At 49.8% G+C, this 14,391-nt stretch overlaps 5 protein-coding genes across 5 annotated transcripts; 3 read left to right on the top strand and 2 right to left on the bottom strand.

The window, feature by feature from the left end:
* The first annotated feature begins 8 nt into the window (after positions 1-8).
* LOC111077171 lies at positions 9-728 on the top strand. The gene is made up of 2 exons (XM_022371331.2): positions 9-205; positions 273-728. The coding sequence occupies exons 1-2, from the start codon at positions 100-102 to the stop codon at positions 569-571; spliced, it is 405 nt and encodes a 134-aa protein (XP_022227023.1). The 5' UTR covers positions 9-99; the 3' UTR covers positions 572-728.
* A 257-nt stretch (positions 729-985) lies between these two features.
* Positions 986-3,482, top strand: LOC111077168 (dolichyl-diphosphooligosaccharide--protein glycosyltransferase subunit 2). Its single transcript, XM_022371328.2, has 4 exons — positions 986-1,121; positions 1,313-1,551; positions 1,614-2,895; positions 2,962-3,482. The coding sequence occupies exons 1-4, from the start codon at positions 1,109-1,111 to the stop codon at positions 3,339-3,341; spliced, it is 1,914 nt and encodes a 637-aa protein (XP_022227020.2). The 5' UTR covers positions 986-1,108; the 3' UTR covers positions 3,342-3,482.
* A 24-nt stretch (positions 3,483-3,506) lies between these two features.
* On the bottom strand, positions 3,507-7,125 carry LOC111077167 (probable peroxisomal acyl-coenzyme A oxidase 1). The gene is made up of 8 exons (XM_022371327.2): positions 6,735-7,125; positions 5,723-5,882; positions 5,367-5,659; positions 5,011-5,306; positions 4,334-4,950; positions 4,169-4,274; positions 3,955-4,107; positions 3,507-3,895 (listed from the first exon to the last, which is right to left on the bottom strand). Exons 1-8 carry the CDS (start codon positions 6,856-6,858, stop codon positions 3,635-3,637), a joined length of 2,010 nt encoding a protein of 669 aa, XP_022227019.2. The 5' UTR covers positions 6,859-7,125; the 3' UTR covers positions 3,507-3,634.
* A 447-nt stretch (positions 7,126-7,572) lies between these two features.
* On the bottom strand, positions 7,573-10,470 carry LOC111077170 (pancreas transcription factor 1 subunit alpha). The gene is made up of 3 exons (XM_022371330.2): positions 10,196-10,470; positions 9,731-10,101; positions 7,573-8,035 (listed from the first exon to the last, which is right to left on the bottom strand). Exons 1-3 carry the CDS (start codon positions 10,269-10,271, stop codon positions 7,730-7,732), a joined length of 753 nt encoding a protein of 250 aa, XP_022227022.2. The 5' UTR covers positions 10,272-10,470; the 3' UTR covers positions 7,573-7,729.
* A 794-nt stretch (positions 10,471-11,264) lies between these two features.
* LOC111077166 (sarcosine dehydrogenase, mitochondrial) lies at positions 11,265-14,192 on the top strand. Its single transcript, XM_022371325.2, has 3 exons — positions 11,265-12,930; positions 12,989-13,131; positions 13,198-14,192. The coding sequence occupies exons 1-3, from the start codon at positions 11,317-11,319 to the stop codon at positions 14,162-14,164; spliced, it is 2,724 nt and encodes a 907-aa protein (XP_022227017.2). The 5' UTR covers positions 11,265-11,316; the 3' UTR covers positions 14,165-14,192.
* Positions 14,193-14,391: the final 199 nt, after the last annotated feature.

The raw sequence follows: 14,391 nt of genomic DNA, 5'->3' as shown, positions 1-14,391 counted from the left end.
AAGTATTTTCATTGTCACATTGTTGCTAGCATCATAATAAATTATTCTCGTTAGTTTTAATACAAAAAGTTACGATTACACAGCAGCGCAGCCATTAGAATGGCCGAACCTGGTAGGAAGCCTCCAAATTCTCGCGGGCCGTGCCCCATTGAGTTCACCGAGTCCCAGATCAGTTACGGACCCCCCAAAATAAACAAGGTTCTGCGTAAGTATCTAAAGATCTAAGGATGTTACAGGGATTTGATTAATTCCGCATATCGCCTGGGTTGCAGCCACCCGGGCCAGCCGCATGGAGCAGTTCCTGTGGCAAGAACTTTTTGACGAGTACAATCGTCAGGCGTCGGCCACTGCGGACTTGGGTGTCAATACCACCGAGTATTTCGATGTATACTGCAAGGATATACCACCGGAGAATGAAGAAAGAAAGGAGACTCTGGTCAGCAAGTATCCGGTTTACTGTACGACGGCCATAACTCTATGGAACCATGATGGCGATGCCACAAAGACATTCAAGAAGAAGTATTTGATCACAAGGCCCATTCAGGAGTGCACCGAAAAGTTTGCACCATAGGCCGATCTCATAATTATAATCATGTCTTTTGTACACCACATCAAACTGATATTCTTGGATACTATTACTCACTTTACAAACGATAATGATGAATTATCCCGTTTTTCAAGAGCAGAACACTTTGTTTTGTCGTTAAATTAAATTGTTTTAAATAAACTTACATATATTCTGACTATCGATAGTTCTTTTTCTTTGGTCACACTGGCATCCACAAACATGTCAGTAAAAGGATATTTAATGACAAGGAGTTCTGTGGTATTGAAAGGAAAGTCCTTTTTTATATAAATCAGATTGTGAAAATTCAAAAGGAATGGAATTATATTCAAGTAATCCCCAGAATAATGCACTCCTATCGATACTTGACAATATTTAGTTACATGTATCGATACTACCATCGAGGGTTTTGCAGCTCTGCCGCTGACGTGTCTGTGAATATCGAAGCTGGAGACAGGCGGTGCTGGCTATTTTGAGCGATTTTAATTTGTTTTCCTTATAGAATATAAGCAAAGTTGTTGAACGAAAACACAATATAGGAAAATGTTGAAACTAGGTGCGTAGAGATCGCTGCATCTGCGCCCGGAGCCAGAGAGTTTCAGCCACTTGCATAGCAAACGCCGGCTTCGACGTCGTCGTTCTGTCTCTGTCTGATTTTCGTGGTTAGGCAGGCGATTGCCGGCGATGTCATTTTCTGTTCTTGCTGCCCCTCGTAATTTTAATTCTTATGGCCATGTTCTGTTGCAGGACTGACGCTCTTCTGCGTACTATGCGCCTGTGCGCCAACGTGGAGTACACGCACCGTGGACAGCCATCTGGGTCCAAAGGATCTCACCCGCCTGCAAAAAGTCTTTGTGGATGGATTCGGTTCCAGTGATCTGCAAGCCATATTTTTCTCCAGCCTCAACATTCAGTTGACCGATGCCACCCAGAAGGAACCGCTGTGCAAGAAGATAGCGGCCCTGCATGAGGAATCCAAACTGAACGTGAGTACTTCACATATATTCACTGAACCCCAAATCATCACCTCCTTTGTCCTCGGTTCCAGAGCTTCGAAAAGGACTACTATTTCATTGGTGCTAGCAAGAACCTCGGCTGCTCTGCGAAACTAAACGAAGCCCTGCTCTCGAAGGTCTACAGCTCATTGGACTCCGAGCTGGCCAGCACTCAAGAAATTTACTATCGCTTAGTCACACACAAGGCCCTCGGAGTGCAGGTCAGTGAGGCGACTCAGGCCAAGATTGTAAAGCGCCTCCAGGAGCTGCTTAAGAAGGACGATACACTCACTGGTCTGGGCTACGGCTTCAATGTGGCTGTTCAGCTGGGCAGCGGTGCCGCCTTCATTGCGAATCGCGTTGAAGACGCTATCGTCCAGGCTGATGAGGTGGACGGAAAACTTCTTCAGTTCGAGGGAGGATTGAGCATCACGTCTTTGATCATTAACGGAGCCTTTGGCGTTGCCAAGGCCTACAACAAGCCAGCACCAGTCAGTGCCGCCCAGGCTGTTAAGTTTGCCAACTATTTCCTGAGTCGCCGCTCGGTGCAGTCCGCTAAGGGAGCCCACGTATTGATTGAGGCATTGAAGTCCATTGGTGCTGACGAAAAGATTGCTCCCATCTGTGTGCAGCTGATCGGAAACGGCCAGTTGGACGCCCAGTCACCCACGCTGAATATTGCTGTTGTCGATTTACTTGGCAAGCCACTGTCCCCTGCCCCGAAGATCATCACTGCCAAGGTGTTCCACAAGAAGGATAACTCTGTGCTGGCTGAGAAAATCTCAGTAACTTCCAAGTCCTCAGACAAGACCACCTATGTGGCCGATTTGGCGAGCTTGAAGCCAGTCCGTGGCATCTATCAGGCCGAACTGAGTGCGGATGGCGTGTACACGCAGACAGTACAATTCAAAGTACTCGGACGCGTCAAGGTCCAGTCTCTCGATGTTGGCATTGCCGAATCGGATGCCAGTGCTGCTACGCGCAAGCAAAGCGTGACGTATCCCAGCAAGCTGAAGGAGACCCTGACGGCGGATACTACCCAGAAGCTGCTGCTGAGGGCCGTGTTGGTGGAGGAGTCTAACAACAAGCCACTCGCCGTCCACCAAGCCTTTGTGCGTCTCTACAACAAGCAAACGGACAAGGAGATTATCTTTGTGGCGGAGCAGGATAGCAGCAAGGCCTACAAATTCGACATGGACATTGGCAGCAATGGCAAAAACTTCAACTACCAGAGTGGCACATACAGCATATATCTGACTGTGGGCGATGCTTCGCTTTCCAACTCCTTCGAGTGGCTGGTGGCTGAGATCCAACTGAAATTCAACGAGGATAGAGGTATGTGTGCACTTGCCTTAAATAGTGAGGGTGTAATCTAACAAAATGTCCCTATTCCTTTTGCAGAAGTCAAGTCGAAAATCCCTTCGGGACCCCGGCCAGAGATAGTTCATCAATTCCGTGTGCCTGACAAGCGGCCGCCACGTATTGTGTCGGACATATTCACTGGACTCTGCATTACCCCTTTGGTGCTGCTGTTCATCTTCTGGGGCAAGTTGGGCGTTAATGTCTCCAACTTTACTCTGGCACCGAGCACAATCGGCTTTCACGTGGGCTTTGGCGGCATTCTGCTTCTGTTCTTTGTCTTCTGGCTGCAACTGAACATGTTCCAGACCCTGCGCCTGCTGATACCCATCGCAATATTCACATTCCTTACTGGCAACCGTTTGCTGAGGCGTCTATATGCACTGCGCAACTCAAAGAACCCGTCAAGTGCGTCGTCATAAACTCAAATGGAACCAGACATTGTCCGTTCATAATTGAATGAAGTAAATAAATGGGGCACCCTCTATCCACCATCTATCTATCCACTTTCAACTCTGTCAGTATAGTAACTTCTAATAAAACGATTAAGTTAAGCTATACGACACACACAAGCTGCTTTTGTAGAATATGTACCTAAAAATGGTTTATTTATTCGTACGAGTATAACTTTACAGCCTAGTTTCAACTGCACAACAATAGTAGTGATATTTACACGAGTAACAATAGCGGGGAGAATTCCCCCCTTTAATAATATTTAGAGGTGTGCCTTCATGAAGGGCTTCAGGTACTTGTGGAACGCTTCGTTCACAGGCTCCTTGTTGAGTGGATTCTTTTTGGTCGATTCGAATATGCGCTCGTAAACGTTGCCATCGTACGCCCCCAGTACAGAGTCCAGAACGCGATCGTGCAAATCGAAGCTATCCACCAAGGCAACGGCATTTGGACGCAATTGCTTCAAGCAGTTCTGCAGGCGAATCTCCAAAGTTGTGACATCTTTGTCCGTAAGGTCGATAAACTGCAGTCAATTGAAAGTTATTTAGAACATTTAGAGCTCGAAACTGCTAAATATCTTACGCGCAAGAAGTCGCCAATGCGATTGAGACAGGCATCGACCAGGTACAGCTCTAGCACAACCTTCAGGACATCAGCCAGCGCTGGCGAGACCTGGCGCGACACGGCCAGCAGTTCCGTATAGGCTGACTCGGCCAGGAAGGCGCGTCCATGGAGCTGTATACATCAAATTGTTTCTATGTATAATAGTTCAACTATAATTGAGATCTGGACTTACGTCTGCCGCTGCAGTCAAAAAGGTTCCGCTCAGGTTAGCTGCCATTTCGGTGCTGTGACCCTGTCTACGACGTTGCTCAATTTGCTCATAGGCGATTCGGATTTTGCTGCACGGAGGAAAATAATAAGGGATAGATTCCACAACAGACCTAGGGGTTCAACTTACTTGGCGGCCACAAACTGGAACGCCTTGACAATGGACTCCAGGGAACCATCGAAATTAACAAACTGCCTTTCCCTCAGCGCGTCGTTGATGTAGGCCACTGTTGGCACCAGCTTCTCCCTGTTCAAGGCCTGGCCATATACCTTGACCAGGTATCGGGCAGTCTGAAGCAACATTACTGTGTTTTCACCCTCGTACGTGCAGACAGCTGTCGTCATGCCGTATATGGTCGGGAAGTTGGAGCAGTCCATGTAGCCATGTCCGCCACAGGACAGACGGCAGGTCTCCACCCCAGCGGCGGCATCAGCACTGCAGATGGCTTTCAGGCAGCAGGACAGGGCATGCATCTCGGGCAGGCGATCCAGGTTACCCTGCTCGATCTCTCCCGACAAGACGTTGTACATATTCCAAATGCCATCGCCGGCGGTCTTGAATACAATCGACTTGGCTATTTGGGGGAACAGCTTTAGCTGCTGTGTGGTATGGTCCATGATCTGTGGCTCCGGCTGATTCGGATCGATGGGACTCTGTCGGCGCACCGCCGAGTACCTTGTGGCAATGGTAGATGCCTTGGCCAGACTCTGGGCGGTGTCGCGAATCAGAGCGCATCGAACAAACATCTGGAAATGTTTTATAAACGTAAAAGCAAGACCTTCAAATCAGATTTAAACCTTTAATACCATAGTTCCGTAGGTGAGAACGCTGTTCTTGGGCGCCACATAGGTGCCGTCGGGCAGAACCTGTTGATTCTTCATTAGCATGTTGTTCAGAGGAACGCGGACATTCTTGAGACCCAGGTAGCCATTGTTCACGGACTTCATGCCCAGTTTGGTACCAATATCTCCTATGTCGATGCCAGGCAGAGGCTCGTGAGTGTCCGAGTGCCTTAGCTGGACGATGAACGGCGCAAGCCCACGGAACTCGCCCTTGGTATACAGCTGAGCCACCACAATAGCATGGTTTGCCGTATGACCCACTGCGAATGAGATTGTTGTGAATTTTGAAATCGTTTATCGCATGGTTGTCGTCTACTTACAGCCTCCTGGCCACCATTTGTAGGCACTAAGGCTGGGCGTATTTATGACAAACTCCTGGGTTCTGGCATCGTAATCAGCGCGAGTCTCCAGGCCCCGCAAGAAGGTTCCATGTCCCAGCTCTGTTTGTGCATAGGTGCCAATAATCTCACAGTCCCATGCCTTGCTCAGCCACTCCACCTGCTGGTCCATGGTGCCTTGACCCATGACGGTGGGCACAAACATCACATAGTGCAGGGTTAAAGGATTGCCCTCCTTTAATATGGCGGCGCCCAGAGAGCCACCGAGAAGGGCACTAGCATATATCCAAGAGAACTATGTAAATCCAATGAACTGGGATCATTAATGGATTATTTACTTGTAGGTATCGACGCCATCCTCGCCTTCTGCGCGAAGTTTTCGTATCTTCTCCCCTATGATGCACGCTTTGCGTAGGCTGTGCTCGTACAGCTCCTTGTGCGACATGTAGGAGATTGGTAGGTCATCCTTCAGAGCCGGATCCTCGAGAAACATTTTTTCTATTTAAGGATTAGAAATCAATAAATGTCTTAATGATAACATTGCAATGGATTTCATTCTTTATCAGTGGTAGCAATCGACTGATGTTACCAACTGTTGTTCGGCCTAAGCCAAATCTGCCAGATAAGCCTATCAGCGGTTCACAATAGAGTTATTTCAAGTGGCCCTATAAACAGATTAAATAAGAGCAGCTCCAAACATGTTCCTACGCTATAAACATCCAAAGTACACGGCTATTCTGATTTATCAAGTAGTAGCTGCCAAAGTGCAAAATTGGTGCAAAGATTAACACCCGCAGAGTCTACATACATATGTAGCTGCTGAAGCTGCTCTGGCTGGAGATAATTTGGCCTAAAGGTTACTATTCTGTTTTAGTGGTCTGTTCGTTATTTGGAATATATACATACATAGTTAATGAACTTGGAAAAAGCGTGCAACAAACTAATGAATGAAATGGCGCAGAAGCAGCTAATCAAAACAAAGACTTTGATAAAAGGTTTGGCGCAGGGAGAAAACAAAAACCACTCAATTGCATTGCTGATAAGAAAGTGTACAAGTCCGGATTTATATTATCAGTTTTAGACATTCAATGAACTTAATTCTGCTCCGTCATGCTTCTGGCACAATTTTTCTGGCGCTGGCGATTGTGCAACGCGATTTGGATTGACCCAAGCTCGGCTAGAGCTCAGAGTACTGCTATTAACCGTAACCGGTCGGTTAATGTTTTATTAAAGTTTCTCCAGCCAATGCCACTGGGTACCACACCCATACAAACAAACGAGTAATTACACACGTATGCAAACATGTACATACGAGAGTATCTGTTTTATAAGTGCAGAGCTGAGGCTTACCCAGGCTTTTCTTCTCTTTGTATTTCTCCTCGCCACCAGCCCAGAAGACCGAAAACTCATGGGGATCAAAGGTAGCTGTCTGGCGCTCCTTTAGCAGATCGGGATTCACTTCTTTAGATGGCATTTCGATGCAGGTTTCGTATTGGGCGACGACACGTAAAACTGGTTCTCGATTCCCGGGTTTGGACTCGCGTATGACAACAAAGGCTTCCTTCCTCGTCGGAGAGCGCGTACTGACTAACTAAAGAAACAACTTTTAAGTGCTTGTCAAGTGCTACCGGACTAGTAACTGGTGGAGTGGACAAACGTTAATACCGATTTGCTGCACTTCTAAAGCGAATTTAAAATCTAATCTCCCAGCTCTCGAACGTGAACTTTAACCGCTTCGCGCCGTATATATGTGAGCGAATACATTTAATTTATTGTGTTTTTAAATAATTGTGAGTAAATCCACTTGCAATTGTTGTTGTGCTACATTTTATTCGTAATTATACACGATGGAAATACTCTTTAAATCGCCATATTAAAACTTTGACGTCCCGTTGGCCTCTTTTACTGTTAGTCTCTTTTACTGCAGTATTTTTCTCTGATTTGTCCGCTAAATCGTTTATCGCGTTCAATCATTTCGGTTTCTAATTGATTATGCATGTATTATCTGTGAAAATGACTGCCCTTGCTTCGTTAAGAGTATACAAGTTTCGTGGTGAGCAACACAGCAATTTCATCAGCTTTGTTGTTAAAATGCTCTTTGTTGGTGCAATCAGCTGCTTACCAGGGCTGCAGCAAAGAAAAAGTCAGAGTGGCGCCAAAATTTAGTGTTGATTAAAGACATATATTTGCTATTAAAATAAAATATAAATCCTTGGTCCTTATTAATTATGTTGTAAGTAAAAGTATAATTAAATCACGATTTAATACAATTACGATTAGTTAGTAAATTACATTTGGCTTGAGTTGGGTGAGAACAACATTCATAAATTCATGTAAAGGCATTTTTATAAGCCATTGTGGGCATGGCTGGCGATAGCTATGCCGCGTTGGTGCTGTCCCATGCCCGTGGCCGTCTCATAGGCACAACCATTGATGGTGGCCGTCAGCTCCATCTGATGCATCTCCGAAGGGTACCAGTGGCCATGAGAATCCTGCAACTGGGCATAACTGAGATCGGCCGGAACGTCCAATTCGATGCGTGCGGATTTCGGATAGGACTGTGCCTGCAGCGACTGCCAGTCCATGCGGGAGGAGGAGGAGGAGCCAAATGGCAGGCTGCGATTGCTCTGATGGAACTCAAAGGGCCAGCTCTGAAAGGAAATGTGGATGTGGATGTTTTCATAAATCATATGGGCAAAGGAAAACCGCATAGCTATAAATGGAACAATATGACGACAACCGACAGCGACAGCGCCTTTGTTTGTTTATACAACTTTGATTGTTTTTAGTGGCTCCTCTTGGAAATGTTTTCATAGATCAACAATAACAGCCTCATTAACGAATCTATAAAAACATAAACAGCACAGCCAAACACTTGCGGACAGACGACACCGAATTGCAGCCATATAGGAAGGGCCACGGGTATGGTAGGAAAAGGGATCGAGCACAAAATAACGCCAGGGAAACCAAGCCAATGGGTTACGTTACGTTGCGTACATTCCCAGCAGACGCTGCTGATCGTCAGCATTCACATGTCAACTTTTTAGCGGCGCGTGCGTGAGTGTGGGATAAATTAGGGTGCTGGAACGGAAAAGGGGCTGAGAACTGGAACGGAGCGGAGCGGTTCTGCTGCCATATGGGCACAAGACGGGGAAATATTTGCTGATATTTTCACGCATTCAATTGAGTAAACAATTGCTTCTATTTGGATAAGTAGCCAAGCGGTATGCCATGAATCTCGATGGAAAAATTGTGTAAACCTCATGCCACTCTGCCATTTTGGAGAACAATGTTGGAACATCGAGATCTAAAGTTTCCAATCTGCTGGGACAGACAAATTTTAATTACAATTATCCAAATGAGACAATTGCTCTTCTCTGCCTAGCTGTGGTCTGGTCTTGGCGACACTTTTCCCTTGGATGTCATTCACTTTGGGCGCATCAAAGTCGAGCATCTTTAAAAATAAAGCAAAGACTAACTAATGTTGCCCGTCTATCGCCCCCGTCCGTCCGCAGACTGTCTCCATGAGCCAGCCTGTCACTCACATTTAATATTTTTGAAATTCACAAAAGTATCCGATTACAGGAAAGCAAGGCAAACTGAAATCACAAAATGTGATTTGAATGTTCTTCTAGTGGGGGGCCGCCGCACTGACTGGCCTGGACAGGGGAAGGAGATCGGGTTTGGATATTTCTTGTGCCCGGGGCTCACCTCAGACTACAGAGTGTAGAAATACTTCCACGGCACTGCAGCCTTCGAGCAGATGTTGCCCAAATAAACACGAAACTATATGTACATAAATACATAATATTGCCACATCTTGTGGCCATTTAAAGTTGGAAACCAGGGCTCTACACTGGTCCAATCTAATCTTAATTGTGTGTTGGACATAGGATGAATTTTCCCGACGGCTTCTACTATCAGAGGATCCGTCAAGATAGGACAACAAATTGTAACTCTTTCCTAGGGCAGCACCATAATATGGAATTGAACTGGATATTCATTATGAACTCTTCTCAAATAAGAGAGATACATGAGAAATCCATGACTTTAAAGATCTCATTGGCCTGTTTTTACATCCTGCTTAATTGGCCTAAAAACGCTTCCAGCTATACGCTATTTTATACACCTATCACCGGGGATCGGAATCCCTTATGACACCTGTCAGGCATGGCATTGACGGCGCCCAGCTGCAAGTGAGTATTTATATTTTATACGATGCCATTCATGTGGATGCATCCATGGAAGCATGCTGGATGCAGCGTTAAGTGGTGCCACTGACATCACTTAACTTGTGCAGAGACTGGGATCCAATCGCGAGAGATTGCTATTGCAGTGACACTTACCATGCCGCTGTGTCCTCCATTGTGGAAATGGAAATTGCCTCCGCTTACGCTTCCTCCAACATTGGCCCCACCACTGCCGCAACCGTGTGACGGCTCTGGCATGTGACTCGTGTCCAGGGCATCCATTCCGGTGCTGTTCGAGTGGCTGTTGCTGTGGCTATGGCTGTGGCTGTGGCTGCCCGTCTCGACGGCCGTAATTAGCTGTTTAATGTAGAGCGTCGCCAAACGTAACGTGTCCAACTTTGAGAGCTTCGTGTCGGGCGGAATGTTGGGCAATTTGGTCTTCAGACGTCCGTACGCACTTGACAGGACCCGCATACGCATCCGTTCCCGGGCATTCGCTGCATTCCGTTGCACAGGCGGTTGGGAGCCTAAATGAGGTAATTTATTGTATGATTATCACTGTGGTGACATGACTGTAACGTAACTGCCTTTCCCAGGGACACTGGCTTGCGTTCTGCTTACTTTGGGAGCTGGCATCCTCATCAAAGTCCTCATCGTAGAAATCCAGCGGGCTGGAGGAACGCTTCTTGCGTGGCATTATGTGATCACTGGTGGTGATCACTGAAAAGCACTCTTCAAAATGTGGATATAAAATCCACGGACAACCAAAATCGTACGTATGGTATAGGGGATCGTATAATAAATATCAAAGTAAAAAACGAAACACGAACAGAAATCAACGACGTCCGATCTGTGGCACAATTAGAGCACTTCTGTGGCGGGTTGACGAGAGAATCCTCCTTTTTGAGCACTCTTCTCCATTCTCCGGCGCATCTATTTATGGCACTTGTAGGCGGTGCCCCCGTTGTCGTGAAGCGTCTGCAATTGGCGGAAGAACCAACACATGGTGCGATCTCGGCCCTCTCCTCCTGCTGCTAGCTGCCACCACATTGGTTCGGTTTGTTTCGTTTTGCTTTACTTTTGGTTTCGGTTCGGTTCGGTTTGGAAAAACAAAATGAATACAGTTGGTGTTGTTTATCCGCTGGCTGGTTTATTTACGCGCTCTCACACCCATCCATAGCCCACGCTGAAGGATAGGATTCGATACTGCGATAAGCGAGTGCGAAGCGTGCCAAGCTCCCTCCCAGTGGCAGCCAGCTGGAACCACCTGGTACAGCCCTTAAGACGTACACTTTAATGTGCGGTAATCCTGGAGTTCCTCTGCTTGTAAGTATGCATCCTGTGTAAGGTCAGAGCTCAAGCAATTGATCCACCATAAACCTCTCTTCTATATAGTACTTATTCTCGGATCGTGAAGATTATAATGTTTGTTTGGCCTAGGACGACCGAAACTAGTATTTGGCACACTTCCGAGATAAGATTCCGGTTGCCACAGAGAGAGCGGACAGTTTCCCCAGCCACATCTGTGCCCTGCCTTGCGATCAGTGTCTCTCATTATCGACGTGGGACGTCATAGAATCGGAGTTTATCAGGAGGATGGCGACCCCAAGGTTCAGCAAACCCATCACCCATCGCATCCACAAAGCTTATCAGGGCGGCACGGCCCCCTTGCTGGCCTCGAAATCCGGGGGCCTAGGGCTTAGTTAAGATTCTGAATTCGTCGCGCGAGGCAGCATCTTGAAATGTGGCGCCATCGCATCTTGCATCAGACATCCGTCCGGAAGGAGATTGTCAGCCGCAGAGGAGCCCTGCGCAGCCTCAGCGCGGCTCGAGCCCTCAGCCAGCAGAGAGGAGCAGCAGCACCGACTGGTGCCCTGCCAGCATCGGCGGATGTGGTGGTAATCGGTGGCGGGTCGGCAGGATGTCATACCCTGTATCATCTTGCGCGGCGTGGGGTGAGGGCGGTGCTCCTGGAGCGTGCCCAGCTCACAGCCGGCACCACCTGGCACACTGCCGGCCTTCTCTGGCGGCTGCGCCCCAACGATGTCGACATCCAGCTGCTGGCCAACTCGCGCCAAATGCTGCAGCAACTGGAGACGGAAACGGGCCTGGATCCCGGCTGGATACAGAACGGAGGCCTCTTCATCGCCCACAACGAGACGCGGCTGGACGAGTACCGGCGCCTGGCCACTGTGGGATCTGCTCTGGGCATTGAGAACCAGATCCTCGGCCCGGAGGAGACACAGAAGCTGTTTCCACTGCTTGATCCGACTGCCTTCATCGGCGCCCTCTACTCCCCAGGCGATGGTGTCATGGATCCGGCCATGCTGTGCACGGCCCTGAAGAAGGCGGCCACCAATCAAGGCGGACAGGTGATCGAGAATTGCGGAGTCGATGACATTCTCGTGGAGCAGACATCACGGGGCAAAAAGGTAGTGGGCGTGGCGACGCCCCACGGCAATATACGAACGGAGAGGGTGGTGAATGCCACAGGGGTCTGGGGACGGGATCTGGTGGCCAAGCACGGCTCCCACCTGCCGCTGGTGCCGATGAAGCACGCCTACATCGTGTCCGAATCGATACCGGGAGTGCGTGGCCTGCCCAATATCCGGGACCACGACTACTCTACGTACTTCCGCATCCAGGGCGATGCCATCTGCATGGGTGGCTACGAGCTCAACCCCATCCTGCTGGACCCGGTGGCCAAGGACTTTCACTTTGGCCTCTACGAGCTGGACTGGTCGGTGTTCGAGACGCATGTGGAGGGCGCCCAAAAGCTGTGCCCCAGCTATGCCAAGTACGGGGTGAAGAGCACCGTCTGCGGCCCTGAGTCCTTCACACCCGACCACAAGCCACTGATGGGACCCGATCCCGTCCTGAGCGGACTGTACCACAACTGCGGCTTCAATTCGGCGGGCATGATGTTCGGCGGCGGCTGTGGCGAGCAGACTGCCCTCTGGATCCTCAATGGCCAGCCGGATCTGCCCATGTTCGGCTTCGACCTGCGCCGTTTCACGCCCCAGCAGGGACGCGCCACCCAGTGGATACGGGAGAAGTCGCACGAGAGCTACGTGAAGAACTACAGCATGGTGTTCAAGTACGATCAGCCGCTGGCCGGGAGGGACTTCCAGAGGGATCCGCTGCACGAGCAAATGATGCTGGCCAACGCCGTCATGGAGGAGAAGCAGGGCTGGGAGCGGCCCGGCTACTTCCTGGATTCGGGCGCAGACAGAGCTGCAGTTCAGCCGTACGACTGGTATGGCAGCTACGGACACTCGCGGAATCGGGACAGCGTCTACGAGCAGGTCCTCGAGGGCGATCTCCACTACGGCCGATTCTCAGAGCATCATGATCTGGTGAGCGCAAGAGTCCTGGCCTCCGAGAGTGCCCACACTCATTCAATATCGATTGCAGATCATGTCGGAGGCGTTGGCCTGCCGGAACAACGCGGTGGTGTTCAACATGAGCTACTTCGCCAAGCTGCTGCTCGAGGGTCCGCAGGCGCAACAGGCGGCGGACTGGCTCTTCTCCGCCAACACGAATCGTGACCCAAGCAAGTGAGTCGTCAGTGCCTTGAAGATCCCAGGGATCAGCGGATCACTCTCTATATATGTGTATTGCAGAACTGTCTACAGCTGCGCCCTGAATGCAACCGGCGGCGTGGAAGCGGACGTTACCATAACCCGACTGGCTTCAGGTTCGGGTCAGATCTACGATCCAAAGTTTAGCGGGCAGGCGTACTACATAGTGGCCGGAGGTGCATCGGCCTACTACACGTACAGCACACTGCTGGAAGAGATTCGCAGGCAGGGATTTGAGGCCAGCCTCAAAGATCTAACTGCTGAAATGGGCGTCATATCGATTCAGGGGCCCAACAGTCGCCAGATCCTGCAGCCCCTGCTCGACTGTGAGCTCTCCGACGAGCAGCTGCCCCCCAACTGCACGCGCCTGGCCAAGTGCGAGGGCATCGGCCTCCGTCTGCTCCGCGTCAGCTTCGTGGGAGAGCTGGGCTACGAACTGCACGTGCCCAAGGCCGATTGTGTCGCCGTCTACAAATCCCTGATGGCTGCCGGGGCATCTCGTGGTCTGCGCAACGCTGGCTACCGTGCCCTCTACTCCCTGAGCAGCGAGAAGGGCTACCATCTGTGGAGCTTCGACCTGCGTCCGGACGACACTCCGCTGGAGGCCGGCCTGGCCTTCACCTGCCGCAAGACCGGCAGCGACTACCGTGGCAAGGCAGCCATCGAGCGGCAGCGTTCCGAGGGTGTGAGGAAGCGCCTCGTCTATCTGACGCTGCAGGAGCAGGGTGTTCCCATTTGGGGCCTGGAGGGAGTCTACCGTAATGGGGAGCCGGTGGGGATTCTGCGACGGGCAGAGTACGCCTATGCACTCGGCAAGTCCCTGGGACAGGCCTACATCGAGCGACCAGATGGACAAACCATTGACACCGACTACGTGAGCGGCGGCCAATACGAAGTGGAGATTCTGGGCAGGAGATACCGTGCCGACTGCCACTTGCGCAGCCCATTCGATCCCACCGGGCAACGGGTTCTCGGTAACTACCACCAGGCGACGGCAGACGCATCATAATTCGTAATTAAAGTTGAACCTTTGTCTTCCAAGAACTCTCTTTGGTTTCTGTCCGTTCTGTCCGGTGAAAGGACTTTCCCTGCCTCTCCCACTCCATCCATTCGTGTGTAGGCACTCGAGATGTGAGATGTGAAGTGCCCGTGGATGCCTGTGGCCATAAATTACATTTCTCCTCGGCCCAGGGTTCGAAGAAAGGTCGCGCGCAGCCTTGCGGTCAACGGCTCAAT

The sequence above is a fragment of the Drosophila obscura genome, unplaced genomic scaffold (genome assembly GCF_018151105.1).
Source record: "Drosophila obscura isolate BZ-5 IFL unplaced genomic scaffold, ASM1815110v1 contig_186, whole genome shotgun sequence".
Taxonomy (NCBI): domain Eukaryota; kingdom Metazoa; phylum Arthropoda; class Insecta; order Diptera; family Drosophilidae; genus Drosophila; species Drosophila obscura.
The sequence above is the reverse complement of the archived record's forward strand: the minus strand, read 5'-3'. Positions and strand labels throughout refer to the sequence as shown.

Excerpts from the sequence above, each read along its gene's own strand:
- LOC111077171 (XM_022371331.2), top strand. The coding sequence starts at position 100 with ATGGCCGAACCTGGTAGGAAGCCTCCAAATTCTCGCGGGCCGTGCCCC. Across the intron at positions 206-272 it reads CAAAATAAACAAGGTTCTGC|CCACCCGGGCCAGCCGCATG; the intron begins GTAAGTATCTAA and ends CCTGGGTTGCAG.
- LOC111077168 (XM_022371328.2), top strand. Across the intron at positions 1,552-1,613 it reads ATGAGGAATCCAAACTGAAC|AGCTTCGAAAAGGACTACTA; the intron begins GTGAGTACTTCA and ends CCTCGGTTCCAG. Across the intron at positions 2,896-2,961 it reads GAAATTCAACGAGGATAGAG|AAGTCAAGTCGAAAATCCCT; the intron begins GTATGTGTGCAC and ends TTCCTTTTGCAG.
- LOC111077167 (XM_022371327.2), bottom strand. The coding sequence starts at position 6,858 with ATGCCATCTAAAGAAGTGAATCCCGATCTGCTAAAGGAGCGCCAGACA. Across the intron at positions 5,307-5,366 it reads CAAATGGTGGCCAGGAGGCT|TGGGTCATACGGCAAACCAT; the intron begins GTAAGTAGACGA and ends TCTCATTCGCAG. Across the intron at positions 4,108-4,168 it reads TTTTGACTGCAGCGGCAGAC|CTCCATGGACGCGCCTTCCT; the intron begins GTAAGTCCAGAT and ends TGATGTATACAG.
- LOC111077170 (XM_022371330.2), bottom strand. The coding sequence starts at position 10,271 with ATGCCACGCAAGAAGCGTTCCTCCAGCCCGCTGGATTTCTACGATGAG. Across the intron at positions 10,102-10,195 it reads TGAGGATGCCAGCTCCCAAA|GCTCCCAACCGCCTGTGCAA; the intron begins GTAAGCAGAACG and ends TACCTCATTTAG. Across the intron at positions 8,036-9,730 it reads ATGGAGGACACAGCGGCATG|AGCTGGCCCTTTGAGTTCCA; the intron begins GTAAGTGTCACT and ends ATTTCCTTTCAG.
- LOC111077166 (XM_022371325.2), top strand. The coding sequence starts at position 11,317 with ATGTGGCGCCATCGCATCTTGCATCAGACATCCGTCCGGAAGGAGATT. Across the intron at positions 12,931-12,988 it reads TCTCAGAGCATCATGATCTG|ATCATGTCGGAGGCGTTGGC; the intron begins GTGAGCGCAAGA and ends TATCGATTGCAG. Across the intron at positions 13,132-13,197 it reads ACGAATCGTGACCCAAGCAA|AACTGTCTACAGCTGCGCCC; the intron begins GTGAGTCGTCAG and ends TGTGTATTGCAG.